The sequence below is a fragment of the Leuciscus leuciscus genome (assembly GCF_965113295.1).
Source record: "Leuciscus leuciscus genome assembly, chromosome: 14".
NCBI lineage: Eukaryota > Metazoa > Chordata > Actinopteri > Cypriniformes > Leuciscidae > Leuciscus > Leuciscus leuciscus.
The window spans coordinates 9,075,778-9,102,966 of NC_138738.1; the positions used below are offsets into that span (position 1 = coordinate 9,075,778).

The 27,189-nt window shown below is 37.2% G+C and overlaps 1 protein-coding gene across 2 annotated transcripts in view; it reads left to right on the plus strand.

The window, feature by feature from the left end:
* Positions 1-6,131: 6,131 nt before the first annotated feature.
* pdzrn3b (PDZ domain containing RING finger 3b) overlaps positions 6,132-27,189 on the plus strand; it is a 95,789-nt gene continuing 74,731 nt past the window's right edge. Inside the window, exons 1-3 of one of the 2 annotated variants that reach the window (XM_082190163.1) lie at positions 6,132-6,993; positions 10,352-10,438; positions 12,240-12,347. In XM_082190163.1, the coding sequence (XP_082046289.1) occupies positions 6,280-6,993; positions 10,352-10,438; positions 12,240-12,347 (909 nt within the window). In that variant the 5' untranslated portion in view covers positions 6,132-6,279. Of the gene's footprint in view, positions 6,994-10,351; positions 10,439-12,239; positions 12,348-27,189 lie in introns of those variants that run through there. The other variant, XM_082190165.1, reaches the window with a different exon arrangement.

Genomic DNA, 27,189 nt, shown 5'->3' on the forward strand with positions numbered 1-27,189 from the left:
GGTGATTTTAACATGGAACACAGACTCTTACTCTTTTTTTTTTTTGCATACGTTTTTGCTATTTTTGTTTTGCATACTTTAGGACAGTTTACATTACAATTTATATTATCAACATAACTTCAAGTGCAGAATCTTAAATACTTCTCATTCCATTTGACCCATAACTTTTCATTTCAAAACACAAAAGCTTTTAAACTGTTTATTTCCAGGTTTAAATGAATAAGTCCCAGATTTTCAATGTGGTCTCAGACTTTTGGAGCCATTTGTATAATTTAATTCATGTGCAGTGACCGGCTATTTTACGACGGCATCAAATGTGGCTTGTCTAATCACTTTTTAGACTCAGAACTATACTTTTTATAAAGATTTTTAATAGCCGACTTCCAAAAAAAGCAATGGAACATTACTGCAAGCTTAGTTAACAGAACTTATTTTTATTCAGGGTCAACCGAGTGTTTTGAATAATATGCTGAACTTTGAAATCAATTCAATCAAAAAGAAACAGATGCGAGACCACACAGTAAAACAAGCCTAATCAATTCTTTCTGTTTCGTCTCTCAGGGATGTATCAAAACAATGTTCCTTAACACTGCAGTTTTCGGTTGTTTTTCTTATTTTGCTCTGTTTCGAGCAGTTGGGGTCATCCGCTTTGTAAAAGAAGTCATCTGTTTCTAATATTACACACTTGTTATTTGGGAAACTCTGTGGCTAATGCACTATGCTAGCTCAGTTGCCAAAAGCATCTAATACGAGATGGAATTCAGACCCACTCCGCTGATGAAAGATATTGCGGAGGAGGTCCCATAGTTCCAGGACCTATTGTACATGTATTCCTGCATTACATCAACACTGAAGTCAACTAACGTAAGACTTATGTCATCTCTGTGTCTGACTTGAAGTTCATCGCTAAACTCTCTAAGGAATAAAAGATGCAGTTCATCTTTCCCCCTCATTCTTGTTTTCTAAAACACAGCTGTCTCCTAACCACCCTCTCCATCTGGTTAGTTCTGGATCAGTCTTTCCAGAAAGAATTTAATTTCCCTCTAGACTTGATTTCGCACCGTCAGCAAGTGGTTTGCACAAAAGGTGCAGGCACGTTTTTTTTATTCTTTCTATATAAAGTGGAATTTAATGCATACCTTTGATCGTTCACATTACTAAATGTTCACAGATGTCCTAACAAATGGATTTTGTAAGGGTCTGTTTTGTTGTTAGCCTTGATTGGATAGTCCCTAAAAGCTTTTTGAATCTTTTTGAATTTCTGTATACAAATAATGTGTTGGTCACGCACTTGTGATGTAAACTGAGATAAACAGTTTCCAGTTTCATCTGAAATACTGTGAAAGCAAAAGTATTATGCCTGAAAACCTCCTTAAGCTGAAGTGTCTACTTTCAATGCTATCTCACGACCAATGCGTAAACGAGGTGGCTAATTCATACAAATTCACATGACCCCACTCGTACGAGTTCGTACGATTTGTCTAAACCCCAGCGATTGGTAGGTTTGGGTCTACGAATTGCCCAATTCATTCGAATTAGGCAATTCGTAAAAGATTTAGCAAAAATCGTACGAATTCGCACGAGTGAAGTCGTATGAATTAGTACGAATTAGCCACCTCGTAAAATACGTACGAATTGCCGTGAGATCGGGTTGCTAAACCTGCACCACTAATGTCACCCAACAGAACACTCCATCTCCCATTGGTTGCACAATCAGAAGGCCCTGTCCCAAACTCACATCATTGGTTGAACAGCTGTTGCTGTACCAGACTGATTCACAGTGTTCCATTTTTTTTGGGAGAAATTAAACTACTTTTGGCTTACTTATATCTTAGCTTAACCCATTTGTGGCCAAATTTTTCTGATGCATATGGTTTCATGCATATAGTTGTGTTAATAGTCCCCAGGTTTTTTTTATTTTTTTATTATTGAAAATCGTATTTTAATAATTTGCCTGGTGGGCAAATATGTTGTTTGCACCCCCTCAATGTCAAATATGAAAAGGAGGAGAACATTTGGCATCTATCTCAAAATAACTTCTTTCAACAGATCAATCTTTATTCATAAACAAATGTATTATGTATAAAAGTCAAAGAACATTTGATGTGAACCCAAAAAAGCTGCATCTAGCTTATAATCTCGTGAATATGAAAACACAACAAAAAACAAATCCATGTCTTAAAGTGGTGGAACATAGTGTAGAACAAAGTGCAGCCATAACAGGACATTGTGTATCAAAAAGGTAAAAGAAAATAAATAAATACAAATAAATAGAATGAAGAAAAAAATTATATCTATATAAAAGTTTTAAAAAAAAAAGGCAAATAAAAGAATTGTGTTTATGCACTAAACAAGACCACTAACCTTGATTTATTAACCTATTAACACAGTATACCCCATTTTCCCATGATATACTGTACATACAAGTCATTTGCCCACCGGCAACTATAGTTGCCGCTTTGACTTTTGACTAAGTATACAAAAAACTACAGATTTCTGGTGAGATTTGTTTTGTTTGGATGATTCTAGAGACCTTCATGATTATGTAGATATATTACAAGTCAGCAAAAAATACTTATTAGTAACATGAAAATGACCTTTCTTTGGGAGGGTTTGCCTTCGCCATGCTTCCTGGAAGTAGGGGTAGGAAGTTGACAGCCTCATGTGACAGGAAGAAAGTGAATACCTTTGTTTTTTTTTCTTGAAATCCTTTATTTGGTTGTTTGCTTGCATGTCATTGAGACATAAAACATGGATAACATCTAGAAAAATACTTACAAAAGGAAAATGACAACTATACACTGCGGCAACTATAGTTGCCCATGGGCTTGCAGAGACAAGTATAAGTATTTTTAAACATTGAAAAAATTGTGTTTAAGTGCAGATTTCCACATTTCTGTATATAAACATCGAAATGTATAGGTGAGCATTGAGCAATCTGATGTCATGAAGAGTTTTGCTCACACTGTCTGTCATCAACATCCTCCAGGAGACATGTGTGGCCTTGCATGTGCTGCATTAAGGCCCGTCCCCTTACCAGTTCACAAGAACAAGATCACAAGTTCACCATAAGATCCGCATGGACATGTCTAACTCCCACTGCAAAACACATACGAACCATAAAGACCCTAAATATGTCCATGAAGAATATAAAGGAATAGTTTACCCTAAACATGGTGAATCCTTTAAGCCAGTTACTGTTCTGATTCAAATGATTCTCCGAATGACCTGGGTGACTGAAAAACTTCACAGACAATTTCCAGACATTTTATAATAACCCGCAACTGGTATGAGAATATAAAGGAATGTCAAAGAAAAAGCAGCAGACTATGGGAAACATCTGTGCTTCAACCTCAGGTGGACTCAACATGGGCTCACCGCTAACAGTCTCTGATTGGGGTCAACGGCAGAGGGCCACAGACCTAATAAAATAAAACGAATGGATAACTAAGTCCAGTGGCTTTCAACTACATTTAACTGACTCATATTCATGCAGGCTTGTGGAATAACATGCACATGTACATGCACATGCATGCTCTCATTTTCCTTTGATAGCAACTCTATTGCAATGCAGGATGCAAAGCAATTAGTCTTTACAAAATCGTACAATCCCGCATCGCCCTCATGGTCTTGACATATCTTCACTATAGCAGAGTGGTGATGACTGCAGTATGGCTGGCATCCAAGCTCCAAATGAAGCCCTCATCTAAAGCAGTGTAGACCTTTCTGTATCCCTCTCGCATTAGCGATTACAAGCCCACAACTTTCTACACAAGGAATTTACTATATGGGCTTAGAAATTCAGTCTATTCCTGGACTCAAAAGCGTGAGCTTTGTCTCAAAAAGATATAAAAGGTTAAATATAGCAGCATGTGAATCTTAAATGATGTCTGAGCAGTTCATTTTCCTTCAACTCAAGGCAATGTTTTAATCACAGATTTGCAAAGCAAAAAACAACACAAAAAAAACAATACATTGCTTTATTGGCCCTATTTACTCTTCAGTATAACAAAAGCCCTCTAAAAAGACTCAAAAAAATTAATATTTCTACATTATGAAAAGATGCATTGAACATATATTTTGATATTTTACAATATTTAAAAATGGCACTGCACAAACTGTCTCTCTTAGTGTCTATTTTGACTTAAATAGACGAGTTCATCTGATTCAGAAGGGTGGGGTGAAAGACTATACATGTGAGCTAAGATGGAAGAAATGTAGAGCATGAGAAGTGGTTCAGGAACATCCAACACAGCCTGGAGTCTGAGAGCCAGATCAAGTCTTATCACAAATTATCTTTAATTTTAAACTTGCGTAGCTTGATCTAAGTCATTTGAGTTCTCTGCCACAGCCAACAAATAAACAAGTCTCAAGTTCTTTCCTAATTTACAAGGATTACGTTTTTGGGAAGTGCACTTCAGTGACTATCGTATATTTTGAATGTTTCGTATTACAACGTAATGGTGTGTATCCAAACTCTGCATCTGTAATTTAATTATCTGATTGCACATGACCCGTTTAAATTATAGTTTGGCAGGTGTTTAAAGTAAGGCTGAGACATTAATAACACTCCATGAAGGCTAATATCATATACTGATTTTGAAAGCAGCAGAAAAAAATCTTCTTGTTTTTCTATCTGTGTGATACTTGACAATTTACCAGTGCTGTTTTTCACAACCTCAAAAAACAAAAATAAAATGAAAGCTAAATTAATTTGTGTCTGCTTTACTTTTCAGAAGGCAACATGCATAACACTTTGTTATGTTTCATCCATAATGCTGATTCAATATCTTTGGCTTCTTTGAAGTAATGATTGGATTACTTAAAGTTTCTATCAGTGGCAATATCAAATTAGCCACTTCTCTGACATTTGTTTTTCTGAACTACAGATTTCCATCTAAAGAGCAGAAAGAAGTCACAAATTTATGCGTGATTGCAAACATATTCTTTAGTTTTTTCTTTCATTTTTCTACCCTGGAGTCAGTAACTTTGGGAGTTCTGTTATTTAATAATGCACATGTGAATTGTATCGCTTTGTTACAGCCTAGTGACGAAATTTGATTTCACAGAATATTGGTGAGCAAAAGAAAAGAATTTCACATCTTCAGATCCGTCAAAAGCAGGAGAGATGAACGCTGTTCACAAAGGATAGTTAAGCTGCAGGCCTTTCTTGTCCGCTCACTCCACATAGCTGCCAGTGACCCTGTCTGTGGCTCTGTCATTTACAATTCAAATGCTTTTATGACTATGCTACTTCCAACCGAGATGGAAAATGTCATTATTTAAATGAGCCGTATTTAAACTCCAGGTTTCTCTATAGACAAACTACACTGGACACAAATACACATTTTTAGGCAAATCATACGCTCACAAGCTCCCATTTACTTATCAGAAAACTGTTCAGACAGATGATTATTTTCCCCCACGAGGCATCATTGGCCACTCATGCAAACTGAGGGAATGTGAGGGAGCATCTTTAGCTTTGGGGCTTTTAGAGTTTGAAATAAGCTTCTAAAACTGTCTTGCATAAGCACACAAAACATGTACTATGGGGGGTACTATGGAAGTCAGTGGGGCCCATCAACTGAAATTCTTCAGTTCAGTGGAACAAAGAAATGTATATTGAGCATACATGCATGTATATGTTTGGAACAACTTGAGGGTGAGTAAATTATGACAGAATTTTCTTTTTTTTTTGGAAAACTATCCCTTTAAGGCTGCAAAAAAAAAAAAAAAAAAACAGTAATATAATAGGATACAATTTATTATTAAGTATTTTAAATACTATAATTTATTAAATAAATATAAATGTAGCCTAATGACTTTCAAATAAATCTGACTGAAAAATATTTACTGTAGTAAAAAGTTTGACAACTAGCTCTGTTCTAGCCTACTGTTTTATCAATCATTTAAACCTAAAACTTTTTGATGTAATGTTTCACTTGAAAAGTGTGCTTGCACTATATTTCTTTGTATAAATGCCACTTGCCTTGATGTTTTGTTATCTAAGAAGTGAACAACAGTCATACATTAAGAGTCAACTTTTTTGTCAACTTGTTGAGTGCGCAGTTCTTCAGATAGTTACGGTACCCAAATCTGCAACACTTCTCTCCCCCATAGGAAGTCTCAGGCAATTAGTTCAGTCAGTAGAAGTTCTCGTACTAGTCTACTCAGTTTCTCTGAGCTCTTCTAATGACTTAGTCCGAAGAGCGTTTAAACCCCTGTGCTTTTCTGTGGGAGCCCAGGTTCTGCTTTTGGATCTTTATATATTAATAAAAAATGGGATTTGAGTTGGATCGTTTCAAAGGGGCTGTGGACCCAGACTTTAAATGCAACTTGTGTAATAAAGTTTTGGAGGATCCGCTCACTACCCCGTGCGGTCACGTCTTCTGCGCCGGCTGTGTGCTGCCGTGGGTCGTCCAGCAGAGCAGCTGCCCGGTCAAATGCCAAAGGATCTCCACCAAAGAGCTCAACCACGTCCTTCCTCTCAAAAACTTAATATTAAAGTTGGACATTAAATGTGACAATCACGCGCGGGGCTGCGAGAAGATCGTCAAACTTCAGCATCTGGCGGAGCACGCGGAGATGTGCGATTATTCTCCTGCCAAATGTAGGAATAAGGGCTGCAGCGAGGTGCTGAACCTTAAAGATATGGATGCTCACATGCGTGAATCGTGTGATTTCAGAGCGGTCGGGATATGCGAGAGTGGATGCGGATTGATGCTCACTCATAAGGAGCAGAAGTTGGACAGCCACTGCTGTTTGAAAGCCCTCAAAGTGCACAACGGCGCGCTGCAAGGGAAAGTTGTCAGCCTGGATAAGGAACTGAAGAAACAAGCTCTGAAATCGACTAAAAGAGAGAAATCACTTTTGGCGCAACTGTCGGCTGTTCATAACGAGCTTCAGATGACAGCGCTGAAGTATCAGAAGAAATTCACGGAATACAGCGCCAGGATTGACTCGCTGTCAAAGAGTCTCTCTCCACCGTGTAAGGTAAGAGAACAATCATGACAGCACTTTAATAACACTCACAAATATTTAACCATAGTATCCACTACTACAATAAAACTATGGTAAAACGTAGTGGTTACCATTATTAAATAACACAAAAAGTCTGAAACGATTCTGAAAGCTTCTTGCTTCTTGTGAATGGAATCTCATAATAATTTATAGCGGTTTTACAATACACATTTTGGCAGAAACTTGCTGGTACATTTTAATGCTATCCGTTTCCTTTACAAATGAGCTCTTTCTCTGGAAGCCTGATTTGTGGTCCAATTTTCTCTCAGAAAAAAATAAATAAATAAAAAATTCAATGTGGTTTAATTTTATATTTTACCTTCCTTTTGTTCTCTTCTCTTGTTTATTAAATGTTGGGACACCTATTTATTTATACTTTTGTAGTCAGTGTTGTTTAGATTTAAACTCTTTATGGACTTCCATTTAGGCGACATCGCTCGAGTGTAGCCTACTGAAATCGGCTGTGAATGGGCGGTAGGCAAGATGCTGTGTAACTAATCACAGCCATGTTGATATAACTTGTCGATTGTGAGTGTGATATTGCTTTTATTGGTTTAGAAACATGCTTGGACAAGTCATTAATAACCATTGACAGTGACTTGTAACTCTCAAGCAATTATTGGGCAGTGACTTGGTAGGCTATATTTCTTCTCCTCCAACAAAAAAAGTTCCAAAAGAGGAAAGCCAAGCTCCAAGCCAATCGCATACTTAAACCCTGGCCTGGAACAATGTTTATAACTGGAGCGAAAGGACGTTTTTCCATCAGCGCTCTACAAAACGCAAACTAGTTCAAAGTGCACATCTCTGAAAACAATACCATTGTCTCCATGTAAACTACAGAAATGCTAATTTGTGAAAACAGTAAAGTCATGCGTATTACGTGTTCAGTCTGTAGAATTTAGGAACTTTTCACCGGTGCGCTTCTGTCCTCCGGTTTGTATTTCCACAGCATGAAGGTAAGATCTTACAGATTTATGAATGAACCGCTCATTTTAAATCTTCCCAGTCTACTGACATTTGTTATGACATCCGCTTCAAACATTACAATGCTCATGATAACTTTAGTTAACTCCGCAATAAGTAAATCCACTTCACCAGCTAATTACTCTTAGACAGCGATGCCATAGAAATATACAGAGCTACCCCAAAAACGGAAGTTCAAACACAGTATTCCAAAGATGGCTGCATGCTTGTTTCTCTGGCGCATAAGGTTTATAGGCACGTACTAGTGTTTCTTTACAAAGTGAAATCGCCAACTACTGGCCTGGCAGCAGAATACAGCGATTTTAGTAGTTTTTACGGATCCGTGTGAACTGGGATCGCTTTGACATTACATTTGACATTTGCTGTTTTTATGATTCCTTCCAAGTTCCTACCCTGAAAGATGCGTTACTAGCTGGCTTGCAATGTAGACTTCATTGGTTTTAATGGAACTTTCTAGTTTAGTATGGACTTTATAGTATAGAAAACATATTGTTATAGCCTATAGTGTGCTACATTATTTTTAGGCGTTTAAAGGCGTATTTTGTGTCCTTCAGTTGGGTAGTTGAACAGCTTTTCACTGAGGGAACACTGTAGCATATTTAAAGTAAAATTACAGTAGTTTTATACATTGTTGTCAGTAGGCTACATCAGTACTTGAGCGGTAAAGTACATGCCAATGGTAAAGTGATGGTAATACTAAGGTAATTTGGTGTAGTCTAGGCACTAAAAAGATACATCATGCCCAAATAATGAAACAACGACCTTACTATGGCACCTTTTTTTTTTTTTGTGTGCTTTATGTCCTTGCCATGCCTTAAATTAAGTACCATGACATCTTCTGGCATGTGTGATGCCCTTCAGATTAGCTATAATATATGCTCACCTCAGGACTCCATCAGAGCATGGAAAAAGTCTGTGAGTTACACTTGTGACAGATAACCTCCCTTGACCGCTCTATGAAGGAGCATGAGATCCTAAGGCAACCTCCCAGTGAGTGAACATGTTTATGGGCTCTGAATGATGCCTTAGTGCCAGTGACTGCCTTCCTGCAGGGGAATGAAGTCTCTCTTGCTGTTCCCATCACATGGTTCATCAGTCAAGTGAGTTGAAGCAGGGCTGGGAAAGGAAGGCGATGATGGGGAGCTGACATTTGCAGGATTGGGCCTGTCTGCTGAATGCTGGGCTGTTGATCCAGCTGCTCTGGAGGAAAAAAATGATATCACAAGAATTTTCATATCACCACTAGAGCATTTCAACACGATTTATGCATTATCTTTCTATATGTTTGTTTGTTTTTGCCATTCAAGAGAATTTATTCTTTAGATGAGTCATCCTCTGACATTATTTCCACATTTGTATTATATACATTTTAACAACAATGATGTGCATTTATATTAAGTGGTGCCGGACATTGTTTCCCATGGAATTATGGGACTTGTTCCCATGACCTGGTCCAGCGGGATACATTCCTTACTTGGAGACGTACATTGCATACACTCAGCAAAGATAGTAAAGAGGACACTGTACATGCCTGCCATTGATGTCTGTATTATATTTAGACACTGTATTCTGTGGCACACAGAAATGACAGCTGCTTTAGTCTCTGATTCTATGCAGTGCACCCTAAGCGAGGAATAAAATGCTGACTCCACTTGTTTGTCCACGTTCCGCCGTTCATCTGTCGAGAGAGCCGTTTGCTGCAAATGTATTAATATACTCGACCAAATGAGCAGGGAACAAGGCCTTAACCCTTAAAGCCACTGGTCACTTGACAGCTCCTTTTCCAAGATGCTTTAAGCTGAGATGACTTATGTATTTTGCATGATGTTTAATGATTGTAACAGGTGCACTTCTCTTGTTTGGTCACGCACCACTTTTGGTCTCAGTCAAATGTAAATCGTGATACCTACGGATGATTTAAGAGCTTGTGCTATAAAACACGCCCTGAAGGGTTATATTTGAAATTGGGATATCCTAGAATCCTAAATCCAAATTCGGAAAGGCACTGAAAATGAGTAACGCATTCTACGGAGCCCCTGAAGGGACATGGTTAGGCTTGCTGTGGTAGTCAGTTACATTACAGTACATCGGATTTCACTTATCACTTGAAGATAGTGAGGAGAGATGACTGACAGGATGATGTTGGAGGATTTAATGTGCAACAGATCTTGTAAAATGCCAGTCATTTCCTATCCAAACATAGTATTTGGCTTCAGGCACATCCCTAATTTGAAATATTTAGTTTGGAAGCTCAGATGTTTCTACTTTTCCAAATAGAAATAAATACATGGTTTTAAAGACGTATGTGTGAATTAATGGGCCATTTATACTGTTCCTTCTTTTTCAGGGCGGAGAGACCAAAAGTGTCATGGCTCTACTCCATCGTGATTCTGGATCTTTAGGCTTCAATATCGTTGGAGGAAGGCCATGTGCGGTAAGTTCAGAAAGATTTGCACCTCCATCTTATGTGTCTTTGGCTCATTGTATTTCCTGTTTCAGCCCATGATTGTCAAGGTTTGGTAAAGGAAATCAAGAGTGGTTTTCCCTAACAAAACTGTTTGGGAATCTCAGATCATGCATTTTTTAATATTTTTAGGCCTTAGATTACCTCATGCCACATAAATATGACACAGACACCTTCAATATATGTCAGGTTATTTCAGAATCTCAGTGTGTCACTGGATGACTCAATTTAAGTGGGAAATTGCAACTGGGAAAATACAGACATAAATTATATCTTTTGTATACAGTGCCACTTTGGTACGTCAGTCCACCCTGAAGTGGTAGTTGTGGTATCCATATCAGTGTGAATGAGCACCAAACCCTTTAAAAAGTGTTTGTTTGTGGTTCGTCTGAAATAGAAATATGACGCACTTTGGTCTGAACTGGACTTTTGCAGAAAAACCTTCCAAAGAGGAAAACTATTACAAGAGCCAAGTTTCCAGGGCTTCTTCTAAGACCCAGATGTAGCACATCTCGTCACAATGACGAGGCTTTATTTATTTTATAAAAGTACACCACAGTTAAAGCATATAGCACAAATTGATATGGCTGAGTTAGTTTACCCTAAAGTAAGTGGAAGAGGTCGGTCACTAATGAATGACACAAATGGTTGCGTCTCTTAGCAACTGCACAACTACTTCAACGTGGCCATGACCCCTCCATAGCAAATGTTTGACATGCCAGCCATCCTGTCTGCTTGTAAGATCTTAGATCTGTTTCTAAAACTTAGTGAGCTGACCACTTGGGTTGCATTTTAAAATGTCATAGTGGCAAAGGCTTGAAAGCAAAAAATTTCGCAGCACAATTCGCAGAGTTGGGATACCAGAATGCATTTCACTGAGCTCTGTCAATAATGTGAAAGAAATTGTACTTTTAAATTTCAAATTTTAGTAGCCACCCAATATTTGTGTGGAATATTGGTGTATTTTTATTGCAAGGCTCTCTGATTCTAATAATCACTGTTATCACTAGTTAATCACTGAACTGAGGAGGCAATTTGTATATATTGTATATTTAATTTAGTATATTTTGTATTTTTAAATATTACTTATTTTCATAGTTTTTGGAGTATTGCGTCTTTAGTTTAGCTACTATTTTTGTTCTGTTACTTAAATTTGGAACAGACTATATGTCGTTTTATTAGAAAAGAAAAGAAATATTATGTAGGAGTAGGATCCTCTGGCAAATAAAGATGTTGTTGTTGTTGTCGTTGTAATGGGGAAGAGGGAAGGGCTTACAGTAATTAACTGCAGAGTTCACAGTTTGACTTCCTGCGGTTTCTTAAGTATTCCATTAAAAATTACAGCACAGTGTCACACAACATGGCACAGAGGTAATGTGGTTTGATGTGGTTGGGAGGTGGGTTCAACGATTTTGGCAGATGTTTTGCTATAACCTTCCTGTCCAGGTTATATTTTCATATAATGAATGGTGAGCATCTTTTTATTAATCTCTTAACACCTTAAATATCTCACAAACGCAATATGTTTTTCATTTGACAGTGTATTTGCAGAGAAGCTGAACAATGGAGCGCATTGCTTTGTACACCTGCAAACAATTATTTGTGTTTTGGATGCGTCTTTAAGGGAGTCTGTGTCTTTGTTAATCATTTTATTTATTTGCAGTAAAAGTGTTTTTGCATCTGTAATACTTACTAAAATGTTTTATTGGTTAGTAATTCTTTTTTTAATTCTTTTTGGGCTAAATATTGCTGCCTTGTTTTTGGATTGCAGGATAATAAAGATGGCACTTCGAATGAAGGAATCTTTGTGTCGAAGATTGTGGAGAATGGACCGGCGGATAAAGAAGGAGGTTTGCAGATCCATGACAGGATAATGGAGGTAATTGCCTCTGCTTTAAGCCTGATACCGTTGCCTAACCAAGGCACAATAAGAGCCAATCATAACATATTTTATATACATACACAGTTTTGTGCATAACACATTGAGATGTGTAATGCATATCCTGTCCTATGTCGCAATCGTGGCTGATTAGGACAGAAACCTTTGTGTTGCGCCATGTTAGGACACTATTTTTACCAATTATAGCTCATCCTGAAAGGAACAGTTGTACAAACTATGTTGAACCCTTAAAAAAATTATATTTAAAGCATTTTATACCTTGAAAATGGCTTCAATGTAACCGCTTTTACAAGATTCCTGTTTAAAACGTTATCTTTGAGCCCTGATTATTTCAGAAAGTCTGCATTTGTAATTTGTTAGACGCTGTATATAACGACTTATAAAGGAATCCTTCCTGGCTGGCATCAGGTCAGAAGGCTCTCTTTTACCTTGGAACAAAATCTGGACTATTTAAAAGGCCAAAAGTTCCCAGTGGTCACTTTTGAGGGTGCATAGAAAGTCAGCCCTACAAAGGTTGCTTTTATAGCGGCATGAAACACAAGTATGGTACAACGGATGCTTTGAATTCGCTGTAGCGTGTTAAAACTATGGCCTGGGTCTGTACAATTGTTTAGCTAAGTTAATGTAAATATTTTCACTTCGTGTAGTCGAATCATCATTCAACAAAATGGTAGCTTTCGCCGCAAGATTTTTTCCCCTCAAGAGTTAGTTAACAACATCACTTTTTGGTTTCAAGATTTATTAATTTGCGCTTGACGTCAGTATATGCGGTATGTTGGATGAGGAAGTCGTGTCTGCTCTTATACTAACATTTAAGAGCAGCCACATGCAGTGTGCTAGCCGTAAGTGTCTTAAACTCTCCTGTTCGTTTAGATATGCCGTAAGCCCTTGAGACAATGGATAGATTGAGCCACCAAAGGCGACAGTAATGCAGTCGGCGCCTGGTGACTTAAGACCACTAAACTGGCCCTGCTTTGGATGGGGAGGGGGGCGTATGAGTCCCAGATTGGTTAATGCGTTGGGCGGAAATGTGCTAGTATGACTTACTTGGAGGAAGGGGCCAGGGTGAGGGGAAAAGCTTTGGATTGTGCTTAGCATGCCAACTGCTGCTTTGCCGTGATATCTGAGAGTGTTCCTTGTGGTTTTTGTGGATGTCACCTACATCTCTGCTTTTTCTTTTTCTTTTTTCTTTTTTTTTTAAAAGGACATCAACTTAACAATACATAGATATTTGAGAAGGGTTATCTGTGACTGGTTTAGTATTATCATTGTAGTGTGCAGTAAGCTTTTTCAACAAGATATTTTGCTCTAGGATGGCAATAGACCTAGAAAGTCACTTTTTGTCTTTGTCTTTTGAATAATTAAGGTGAAACAGCATGCGTGCCAGAGGATGTAAATGCATAAGGAACATGAAGCACAAAGCCCTAGGTCAGTCTATTGAGAAAACCTTTAAAATTTATAGTCAGAAACTCTCTCCCACAATGCAAAGATGTTCCCACCCTGTGCTGGATCATGTGTACATGGGAATAACGTTTTCTGCTTCCTTCAGGAGATTTATCGCTGCTTTTAAAACTACTTTAATAATGTTTCTGCTTTTTGAAAAGGTTGTAATAATGCTTTTCTGGCTATCGGTGACACCTGAGGTAATGTTGTGCTCTTTGAGATCGAAATATGGATTCTAGCTTTACGTCAGCGCCTTGGGTGGTATCACATATTTAATTATGTTGACTTGAGAAATGATTTTCTGTAGAAATATAATCACAGGGGAAGAATTAATGCAAAATGGCTTACAGCAGTTTTGTTTCCATTGTAATTTCAATTGTATTTATCTAAACCAACACCCTGTAGTCCCATCCTTTATAGCCCATGAGAGTTAGACTCAGCTGGACTTCGCTGTTTAAAATATGTGCCTCTGGAACTCTCCAGGTTCCAGCACTCTTTTGTCTCTCTTGCTACATCAGCACTTTTTCATCAATCATATGGAGTATCCATTTATCTCCTCCCCCCCCCAGCTCATTTGGATCCACATGTATTCCTTGGCGATTGTGCTCAGATGCTTTAAAGTCTGCATGAAACGGGAGTTATGATAGTTTTTTCTTGTTTGCTATTGCAGCGATCTCACATGAGTGACAGGTTATCCTGCCCTCGCGCCAGTAAACACGTCATCAGAGAAGAGATGAGATGTTTTTGCAAAAGGGTGGGGATGTTATTTTAATAAAAGATAAAAAAGGCACATTAATTTTTGTGCTCAGATAAATCATTTAAAATAATTTGCATCTTGCAGTATGTTGTTGATGTTACATTATGACATTAGTGTCATCTTAGTAAGTGGCCAATATTAGATTTTTTTTAAATCCATCAGTATTGGATAATTATTTGTGAATGATCATTTCTCGTCATTTTTTATTTCAGATTACCTTTGCCGTTATCTATCATGTCATCACTTAATAACACTGATAAATTTAACCCTCTACTGCACGCATTATTATGCAATCATGGAAAAAAATGTTACAGTGTTTTTTTATATATATATAAAATAGACTCAAATTAACATATTCATCTTTTTTTTTTTTGGGGGGGGGGGGGGGGGGGGGTACTTTTGGGTGCGTTGCCATATGGCAACATTGTGCGACAATGGAACAGCCTGATGTGTTTTCTCCCAAAATGACATGAAATTCATAGATGATAGAACATACATGTGTTTGTGCCTTTGCGTGTGTGTGTGTGTGCGTGCGTGCACATGTGCATGGGGTTATTTTTTGTTCACCATACAGATTTTGGAATGACAAAAACCTCAAATTCTTGATCTACTTTACACCTTTCCCAACATCAGCTCAACACTGTGCAAAGGACGACATGTAACCTGAATGTTGAACATACCGGAATAGATACATACCTGTCTCTTCATCCTCTGAGTCTACTAGGCCTAATTCTGCCTGCCTCTCATACTCCTCGTCACTGATCCCTAGCTCATCCTCACTTTCATGAGATGGTATAACCACTTGTACCCTGTACATTTCAGCCCTCCTCTCAGCCTTGCCATAGAACACTGGCGGCTTCCTTTTCTAAACAAAATAAGCGTATATATATATATATTTTACTTTACTTTTACTTTACTTTATAAATATATACAAATATATATAAATATATGAGTAGAATACAACCATCCAACTATATCATACATTGTCATTCATACAAAGCTACTCTGCATTAGCATGGGCAAAATATTGTTCCATTACCGCACAATGTTGCCATATGGCAACATACCTATTTTATTGAATAAAAAGGTAATAGTAGTATCAAAACAATGTGACAATGATTGAAAAAAGATTAGAACTTATCCCAGATGCTTGATGTAATTTTTAAATTCTGAAGAAATATGAAAAATTGAGGAAAATCTTCACATATTCACAAGCACTTCTTCAGCTACTGGAGTCATCAAAAGTGTGTGAAAAGAATGACAGTGCAAGGGTGTGTAGTGTCATGTGATGTCATCAAATCATATCTTTTTTTACCACCAGGTTCTACCATGCATTTAAGACCAATCAGAGCTCATATTTATTTTCAAATTTCAAGAAATGTCCAAAGAAAGGGTATGTTGCCATATGGCAACACCGTGCAGTAGAGGGTTAAGCAAATCTAAACATTTATATACATTTGACTGTAGATTATAATGTTGTGATGCCTTAATTTACTATTAGCATGTAAAACTTATTTTGTGATTTATTTAGATGAAATCCTATCGAATTTTAAAGGAGCCGTATGTAAGATTGTGGCCAAAACTGGTACTGCAATCACTTTCAAATTACTGTAGAGCGGTGTATCCCCTCCCCCTCCCCCCTGACTCGAGGTTGCCAGATAGGCTGCAGGATCCAGCAGGAACGTAGGCTGACACATAGATGTGGTAACTAGAGCAGAGCTGGCAACCCGGATGCCGAAACACTACTGACTTCGTGATTGGTAGATAGGTGGAGGGTGGAGCATCAGGCCAAAACACAACATGACAACATCAACATCAGTTGAGGGCTGCAACTTCACTTTTTAAATGACAATATCCTGGCCGGACTACTGTTGTCAGTGATATAAGTATTTGAAATGAACATGATTTCTTAATGTCTAGTGACATATCAGGGCCATTTTATGATTAATTGAAATACATTTCTTACATACAGCTCCTTTAATATCACCCATTCGTTGACATGAAAATAATTATTGGCTTGGTATCGGCTAGTAGGTGTGACCCTTTTTTTTTTCTTTGGCAAGTAAGTAACCACTTTTTCTTCAGAAAATGTAAAAGTCTAGTAGTTTCCCAAATATACGCCAGAACTTCTTTAAGTAAATTTTATGCTGTTTACCATTCAAGCGAGAGACTCTTGGGTGACTAACAATGAGTTCTTGAGTTGCGACAGCATCTCGGCTGAGAGCATCCAGGCAGAGCGTGTGAATTTGTGTCATAGGGCGAGCAGGGCCATCACGGTATTCAACGGGCTTTGTGCACATGTTCCTGACAGCAGCAGTGATGGGTGACTCACTGCGCGATCATGAGAAGTTCCAGCCAGGAACACACTGCACAGATCATCTGGCCCTTATGTAATAAATTTCACTAGAATGTTTTATTGTTCACGTCTTACTAAGAGTAAATTGGGAAAAATCACAAAATAGCCCCGTATTCTTCATATTCTCTTGGCTATGTTGGCTTCAAAGATGTCTCGTGCACGTAAATGACATGCTCATAAAGATCTAGAATCTCCCACGGTCGTCTGATGGAGGAGTGTCATGGCAGATGTCCCTGGTAAGCACCAGAGAGACAGGCTCAGATAATTCAGCGGATGAATAGCGCCTTGTTTGCCGGAGACATTTATTTTCTCATAAAAAAAGATGTAAAAAGGGAAGAAAAAAACGGTGCTGTGTTTGCGCTCCACACTGTTCGAAAATTTTCACACATAGTAGCCGAGTTTGCCTGCGACAGATTGATTTATGCATTGGATTTAACACAGCTCTTGTGATTGGAAAAACATCTTAAATATTTTTTTCTTTTCTTTTTTTAACAGGGACAGTGCACATAAATAAACATGTCAGTAAATGCTCCAGAGTTAGCCAGAGGCTATTTTTCATCTGTAGTATATATTTAAAAAACAGTAATTTGTGATACATTTTTTATGTAGAAAAAAAGTGTAGAATTTTTTATTTTAAATAAAGTGTTTAATTTCTATACACACGCGTAACCAAATGGTGGGGGACAAAACAACTGCTATTTAAAGGTCCCATGGCATGGATTATTTTTATTATTTTGTAATGTTTCCTGGGGTGCCCTTATAATGTTAGTATGTTTTTTTTAAGATTCAGAAATAAAAAGGCATTTTTCCTAACCTGATTTTAGCCTCTGATTTGAACGCTCTGTTTGAAGGGGTGTGTCTGTGTGTGAGACTTCAGTGTAAACGCCCACTGCTGTGATTGGCTGACATGCTCGCATATGAAACAGCTGTTATATTTTTACTATTACAGCTATCGAGATTAACGAATTTAGATCTATTCCCATCACATAAAAGGTTGCAGTGATGAGCATTGAGCAGATGACAGCCTGTTGATCACGTGAATGAAGATCTTATCATTGCAACGCAGTTTCTGCGCTCTCACTAATGCTTTCGCCAATGCAAACATGATGTAAATACAGTAAGAGCTTCGTTGTGCAGTGTAACAGCGTTATTGATTTCATAATGAGTTTTGGCAAGTGTCCAGATAAACTTGCGCTGTGTGATTGACAGCTTGGGCTATTCGAAAGGGATTGCTCTTTAATGACGACATAAGCGGAATATTCCAGATTCGCCCGTCTGAGCTTTCATTTTCTCAAAGGTGAAGCAGGATACCCAGGGCGTGGTTTAAACCTATCACAATTTCTAGCCACTGCCCATAGGCGGGCTAGGGGAACACATATTAATGTTAAAAAACCTAATTAAGTGAAAGTTTCATGCCATGGGACCTTTAAACTGGTTTTCCATACTGAAGCCCAGTCTGCCATTGTATGGTAAAACAGGTAGTATTGCGCCACTCTCCATTGGTTGAACCAGAGGTTTACATTGCAGATCTCTCAAATAAACAGAGCAATGTTAAAGTGCTGCAGAGTCACAGTGTTTACACTAGTCTGGGGAATCAGTCCGCAAATGGCTTACTCATAGTCGTCTCTAAACATTTAGCTAGGATAGAAAGTATTTTAACCTCAACCAAATTACACGCACCACCTTTAAGAATGCTGTTTGACGCAGTTAACAATTTCATCTCAAACTAAGGGGTGTTGGGAACACAGTACATGGCTATAGTACCTTCAGCTTTCAATGTGTTTTTGTCACAAAACCATGGAAAACCCATGTGTCTTGATATCCAAGTGTAGATCATGGCTGTCTTCAGGAGCATTGGATGTGTTGGGAGTAGGAAGAGGTCATGGAGATAGACCGGGTTGTAAATGTCACCTTGTAAAAGCCTGCAAACAGACAAGGGTCAGAGGTTGAACAACAACCAGACTTTAAAAAGCAGCTCCACTGAGAGGCCAGTGTTTGCCATCTGAAAGAAGCAAGAGCTCCAGCAGTAACAGAAGAGTAGTTCTCTTTAAATAAGAATTAAGTATGGCTGGGGAGATTTGAGAGATATTTGCAATGATTTTGTTAATAATATTAGTATCAGTATATATTAAACATCACTTTTAATTAGCTATTATGTTTCCTAAAGATCATGGCAGAAAGCTAGTTTTGCGTTCACTTCTTTGTCACGAAAATGAGTGTGCTTGGACAGATATTTTTAAAGAGGTCTTGACATGGATTTTTTTTTTTTTTTTTTTTTTTTTTTTTGCAAGCTGTTAAAACAGGATTCTTCAAAACTAATATTCTTTTATTCATCCATTTGAGTCAAGCATGTGGAATTTAAAAGACTGAACACCAACGGGCAGGGCATATGGTGCGATGTATAATGTCATAATGTATAATAGTCGATTTCTTGATCTAGAGGCAGTCATGTGTAAGTTGCATGTATTTGCTCATGTGACGTCACAGATCCCACAATATCCAAGCTAACCATTTTTGGAACTTGGTTAAATAATTTATTTTCTTTATAATGAGGAAGATGTTTTAAACTGTGAAACTTGTTTAAATGTCATTGTTTTTATTATCCAGCTTTGTTGTCTTGTTATAATTTTGCATCAAAGATGTATAATGCATGTGAATGTAACTTTAATATCAGCAGCTTCTAGTAACACCAGTGGTTCCTTATCTTTTTCTGTCTCCATATAGCTGTAAGGTTACCCACAGTCCACCACTTAACACCCAATGGTGCTTTCAGTTATTTTAGTGTGTGCTCGCTGTCAGATGTGGCGTTAAATGGTGTGAGGGGTGAGTGGCAACATGAAAAGAGTGGCAGCTTGAATAGATATGTTAAGAGTCTGAGGCCCATTGCTAGCATGCAGATGAGTCCTCAGCCCTTTTGAACTCAGGTTGTTAGCATTCTTGGCCATTGATGATTAAGAAGAACCTTGTAGATCAGACAGCTGTAATGAAGGACAGAGGAAGAAAACATGTATACAATGTGCAGTTGGTTTTATAAAAAGGGAGATTTGGGATGTCCTGAGTTTTTGAGATGTCCTTGAGGGAAATTTATTTCAACCTCAAATAATGCAGTTTTTGGTCCGCGATGAATAATTTTGTTTTGTTTTGGGTTGGAGTGCACTGAAAAAATATTTTCATTCATCCAATTAAAAATTTTTAGGGTAATGGTTCACATCTATATTTTATAACTTGAGCCAATGAAAAATAAATAACTTGCCTTTACCAATATTTTCTATGTCTATGAAAACTATTTTATAAAACTTGGCACAAAGCATATTTTTCTTGTTGAAAAAAATCAATTAATTTAAATTCTATTTTTGATCTAAACAAAAATATATAGATTTAATCAAAACAAAAATTCTCATTTAATAAATATGTATTAGAAATTATTTGTTTTCTCCAATTAAATAGATATTGATTTAATAATACAATTATTTCTAATTTTTAAAAATACAAGTTAATAGAAATTATTTATTTTAAACAAACAAAAAGATATGGATTCAATAAAACATATTTCCCATTAAGGAACATTAATTAATCTTGTCCAAAATCAAATAAAAAAGACACATAATTTTCATTAAATCGATATTTATTAAATTATTATATACATTACTTCCACACATCCACAATTTCGTGTCAGATTTTCAACTTTTTCAACATTTGCGACAGACAGCAAGTCCCTCAGAACCTCTTGACCCTCAAGTATGATTCCAATGTTTGTGGGTATACAGCTTGTGCATCTCTGGTGACAAAGATTTCCATGGTTTCTTCTGAAAAGTGTTTTCAGCCTCTTCCTTCTCCAACACCTGGAAAAGAATTTAGGAAGGAGAAAAGAAAAAGAAAAAAAGAATAAGGAATCAATACAGCTTGGGTTTCCCCCCAAATTAGTTTACATAATACTAATACTTCTAACTAATTATAAAATTTACTCCAATTTGTTGTTGACATATAAATATAAGTTGCACAAACTTTCCAGCACATGGGACTCTGATTTTAGCTGAAAGTAATTGTTTCTATATTTAAAATTAGCCTTCAGACTGTTATCAGACATATATCTGAACATAGTCTGATGGCTAATTTTGAAGTGGACAGCCATATCTAGCATTTTCACATCTCTAAAGTAATCTTTCCTTACCAGGAAATCTTTGATGAGGTCCTCCACTGTTTCTCCCATAAGGATGAGATATTTCAGTGCTCTTTGTATCGGTGTCAGAGTATCCTGCATCAAGATAGTACAAATTTGGCATGAGGGTACATTATGGTCAACAAACTTTAGCACAATATACGTTATCAGTTGATATAATAATTATTATAATATATGATTCAATAGTGTGTCAATCCTATTACTAACGCCCCCCCCCCCCCCCCCCCCCCAGTGTCCTCTAGCTGCTACTACACTTTTTTGAAAACCAACCGACATCAACCGATTGGCGCCAATGCAGCAATACTTCTATGCATACAATCCATAATTAAATGACCATTGTGAGTGTCGACAGTCATTCGTGTTAGATAACGTTACCATTAATCACAAGTGAACGTCAGTCCTTTTACATGTAAGTTAACTTCAGCTCCTTAATTGTTGATCAGGTTTCTATGGTTTTAACCAGAGAACGTCGTTCTTATGACGCTGCATCGAGATAACGTTATGTTCAATGATTAAACGTTCACGTTAATTACCATTGTAAAATCAAAATAAGCCAGGGGTAAACGTATATGTTCCCTTTTGTAATCGGTCAGGAATTGATTAACGTCGACACATTAACGTTAACTTGCCAAGTGTAAACTAAGCTAGCTAACAAATTTTTAAACTAACGTAAGTTACATAACGATATCTAACAGATAAATTCGGCAGAGCAACATGTCTTGTACAGGCTTCTAAATATACAGCAGCACATTTAAATGGTTGTTTGTTTCACTTACTTCAGTTTATCCGCGATGAAATCTGATTCTCTCTGGAGCAGCAAAGTGATCCACGGCACTTAGAAGAGCGGTTACAGCGGTCTGCTGACGTGGTCGTTGTCGTCGAGAAGATTTGTGTTTAATGCCCATGCGCAATCCTGTGTGTAACCTTGAAATTGTACATTCGTCGAAACAAATATTTCTTATTTGAGCTCTTAATGAAAAATATTTATATTTAACTATGTTTTGAACGAAAAAAATATTATTTGAAAAATAAAACAAATAATGTTAAACTGAATTGAAAGACAAATTATTAATTGGATGAAGTACTGCTTGAAAACCTTTTTACAGTGTGGTTGTCCTTAATTCACCTGTCATTCTTTGATCTTAATTCTTTCTGAAGTGTTATTTGGGTAAATATAAAAACCTTATATATATATATTTTAATTTTTTTGCAAAAGAAATGGTCTATTTTGTTTTTTTGGTTAAATTGTGCAATATTGTATATCTTTTGCACAACAAATTTCCCAACACAATTCTCATTATCGTAATGCCTCGTGCATGGAGTCTAATCTAAACACTGATTTATTTATTGAAGGTTTTTTTGTAATTCTATGCTTATTGATTATTCTCTGTACAGTTAATACAACATTTAAACTAAATATTTATAATAAATATTTTTTTATTGAACTTAAATTAGAGACAGTACATATAATACAAAATGTTTTTTTGTTTTTTTTGCAATACAGTTATGAAATTGTGTTGAAAAAATATCTATTTTGTAATTTGTTTGACTCATCCACTATACCCTCCACTAAAACAGGCCTTAACCTTAATCTGTCGCACTCTGGACTTTATGACCAGCTTGGACATTTTTAAATCAGGAGACCCTGTTCTTAGTTTCCTCAGGGACATGAAGTCAGGTCAACCCAGCATGGGGCCGCCCTGCAACCTCCAGTCTTCACCTTTCTTCCACTGACAACTAAGATATCACAGCACATGTCATCTTTAGTTTGGAATGTGTCACAAGGTCTTGTGTTATTTCTGACTGAGTCCAACAGAGCAGTCCAGAGGTGGCAGTTAGTTCACTGTGGGCAGTATCACATGTTATTTGGCATCTGATTGCAAGAAGAAAGCCTTTGTCAAGGACTTTATTGGATTTGTGCCCCTGTCTTTTTTTCTAGATGGAAGTGAGCAGGGAGGAGGAGTATAGGCAAGTAAGACTGTTAGTCCCAGTGGTGAGTTGCTTTCCAGTTGACTGGAATGGCTGACTTGGCTATTACAGGACATTAAATCCAATGGAAGTTTTAAAAGGGATATAATAGGCTTCTGGTCTCAGCTTCTGTAATAGCAGCGCATGGTTAAAATGGACAGTCCTGTGGTGCATGTATGAAGATATTTAATGTGCACCTAAAGTATACTTGCAATAGTTCCACTTTAGCACAAATATTATCAAATATACTTCAATATATCTTTAGTTGGACCTCAGCACTATTTCCGGATAACTAAAGTGCATTAAGTACAAAATTAGTTGTTCCAATTTAGCAGACTTTAAATATATTAATTTAGTATACCTAAAGTACAATTGCAGGATATTTATATTAAGTACATATGTAAATGTATTTGTAGTATACTTAGCATAAAATAAATGTATTTCAAATACATCAATCAAATACACTGTCTTTATAATGACAAATAACTTGCATAACAACAACAACAATAATAATATTAGTTTTAGTAGTAGTATTGTAACAATTTCTAAAACATCTGTTAACTGGCCACATACACTTTATCATACTCCAATGCTGTTCATTTTAAATCGGGCCAAAAATAGGCAGATTAATCCAGTCAGATATCAGTCGATTACTATTCCTTTTAGCCCAATATACAACTTCTTGATATTTGCTGTCAAGGATTCGCTTAGTCTGGCTTAGCCTACTGTAAATGTGTTGTGAATTCTGTTCAGCAGGCCTTTTCCCTATATATAGAAGCCATAGGTATAATTTATAGCATCTAAAATGTTTTTGGAGAGGGGAATAGGCAAGTATAATTAAGGTTAATTGTCTTCCCAATCAATCACCAGGCTTGTGTAAACATATCAGTAACAATAGTCTCAGGTTGCCTAGCCAGCTGCTCTCACAGTCAGACCCCATTAGCCCCCCACCCTCCATGCAAGCCACCCACCCCCATAGCCTCTCTAATTAACTACCCTCAATTAAACGCTAATAGGCTGATTAACAGACCCTCGGTCGTGAAGTAATAGGCAGTCGTTTCCTTGTAGTTGCCCTCAGTAATGCAGACCAGGCCCCGGGCCTGTTAATTACAGCCCACTTTGAGTGCCCTCAGCAGGACCTAAGAAAATGTAGCCTGTCCAAGTCTGGAAAGTGTGGTGGATGTTGAAAAAGAACATGTCTGCATTATGGATTGTTTCAGCCATCTGTAATTCAAAATGGGATCTAAGAAGAGAATGCTACCACAGAACACTTTCTGCGGTAAGGCCACTTGTTGACTTTCGCTAGGCTTTCAACTCTTGGCTCTGTATATCACAGTAAATCAGTAGTAATGGACAAATCATCATTTAATTTTATGCATATAAGGAAACTTGTAATTTTTTCAGTGGCTGGCTAGGTATCTGAGTTGACATCTTATCGTCTGTGATTTTCACCAAATATGGTATTAGGGAGTCAGATCAGTTATGAATCCATTCACTTTTATGAGTACACATGAACACAGTCTTCCTGTTTTAAGTCTTGGATGTAAATGTAATTTTCTTCTCACTACCTCTTTTTATGGGTGTACAGCCACAGTGATCTTGTAAATGTACTTATTGAATGTCTGTTCTGTAATTTAAGCTTGGTTTTCACCATATTTCAGCAGCTAGCTCATGATTAAAGTAAGCATGTCAAAGCTCAAGCCGAGAATTGAAGTCATATTTCCTGTCATAACTCACCAAAGTACAAGACTATTCTTCTTTGTCCCTCCTCCCAACAGATATATAGTTTTGCTGTGCTCAACATGACTATTGCAGTGCCAAAAACATATGCAGACTTGAATACTTGGCCAGTGCAATGCAAACATATGGCCTAGCTAGTGTGCATTGTTGTGTTTACTGCTCCAGTAACAGTCACCAGTAGGGGCCTATTGATTTGATTTCCAGTGCTTTAGACATTAAAGGTGTATACCATTCTGGTAGTTAGCTGTCAACAGTTTAACTAACTTTCCCAGCAAGATCCTTTTCACACTAATTCCGGCATGGCAGTAGTTGGCATGTAAACTGATCATAGAAGACAATTGTGGCAGTGATGAAATGTAGCAATGTAATCTACTTGCTTTGTGTTCCAAATTGCATTTTGGCACATTTTATGAAACTGAATTGGCATAGCTAAAAACACACCTATTTGCACTGTTTTGGCCCAAGAATACTCTACTGTGAATATTGTAGCCTATGTCTCACGTCAAGGTTTTTTCCAGAATTTCACGGCAGATGAGATTCAGGAGTTGTCCTGAACTCAAAAGCCAGATATATTGTCATTCTGGGGAGTTTCCAGCCTAATGTATTGGCTCATGGACAAGTGAGGTCAATATTAGTCCATTTGAGTCTTCTCTTTGGCTACAATTGACACATGGTTGGTCTGAATTTGATGGTTTAGATCTTTGTATTAGCTGGCCTCACTAATCAAACTCCTTTTGAATCCAGCCAACATGGTTTGGTGTAGAATTCCTTCGTTTCTAGCCTGACAAGCTTTCTTTTCAAGAGTCGTTTAAGAAAGCAGTCTTTCACACACCAAACAAAGTGGAACCAGCAACCGCTGTGCACACTTCTCATGCAAATGAGCGCAAGTAGAAAACACTATTCCTAAGTCATGTTATTGTCCCTGTGGACCTACTGTGTGCGTCCCTGTTCCACTGAAAGAGAGGTAGTCCTTTCACACGTACCTTCTCCATTTAATTGTAGACTTCCTACATCTTTCAGTCAACAGAGAAATTTGTTTTGACTTAATGCATCAAAGTCTGGGAAGACGTCCAATATATTCTTCTGTTGTGACAGTATAGGTAGTCTTCTTTTTGTGTATTATAAATACACATTAAAGTTCTCCATCCTCAATAGCTGTTCAAACGTTTGCTCAACAAGAGGGATACACCATCAAGATAGTTGCCATGGACTACCAGCTGAGCTTCTTACGTCAAGACCAACTATAAAAGTTAAGATGGCAAAAGTATAATCATTTTTAACTCTCGGAATTTTTACTAGGTTTTAGCCAGAAACTAGGCAAGTAATCAGATGCCTGGGCAAGTTCATGGTCCTGTTGTGTATTCTTGATGTGTGTTCTTTTGTTACTTACTGATAGACCTTCAAATGCAGGGGTGTCCATTCATTCCTGATCCTGTAAAGCTACCTTCCTGAAGAGTTTAACTTTAACCTTTATTAAACTTGCCTGAACCAGCTACTCAATGTCTACTGAATTACTAGAAGCTTCCAGGCAGTTGTGTTGGAACAGAAGATAAACTCTGCTGAAAAGTTGACCTTCAGGAGCAGGACTGGACAATGTGTGGTGCAGTTGGCTAGCTATAAACATGTCGACAGTTTAGCTGTAACTAACATGCTCGGCACAATTGTTGCTTTGCCTATGGTAGTCATCCTGGAACTAGAAGTTTACACTAATGCCTTCTGTATTGGCCCTTGGACTGAGATTCCAAAACGTACTTGTTTACATTATGAATTGTGTTCTGATTTATTTAGAAATTCAACAATATATGAAGTAGACCTGCACGATTAAATGTTAAAAGATCACAATCTTGATTCTAGCAACCACGCAATCTTGTTCCTAAATGACAATAATTCGCCTGTGTCTATTAAACCTTAAACAAAATCACACCGGAACGTTGTCATGAATGAAACCAGTAAACAAACAGTCTTTTCAACTACTCAGTATTTTTGTTACAAATATTCACATTATCACATAGGTACTGGGATAAAAACACAATAGAGAAAACCACCTTTTGAAAGTAACTTGGCACTTCAAATAACGATTGTATCGTTTACATCGTTATGACATCAGATTCTGGATAAATTGAGAATCACAAAATTGTTTCAAACAGAGATCACAATTCTCCCGACAGACAACTAAATAAAATAACATGGAATTTATTAGAAGTTCTGACAAAATGTTAATTGCTGGAGTCTATTTAAAATGCTTAATTAATGTGAATTATAAAAAATAAAAAACTTGGGTTGAATGAATGATTCAATGACTCGTTTGTAAATACTTCATGTTTTATTACTTGATGGATTTTTATGAATCTCTTGAATGAATAGCATGAAGTTGAAC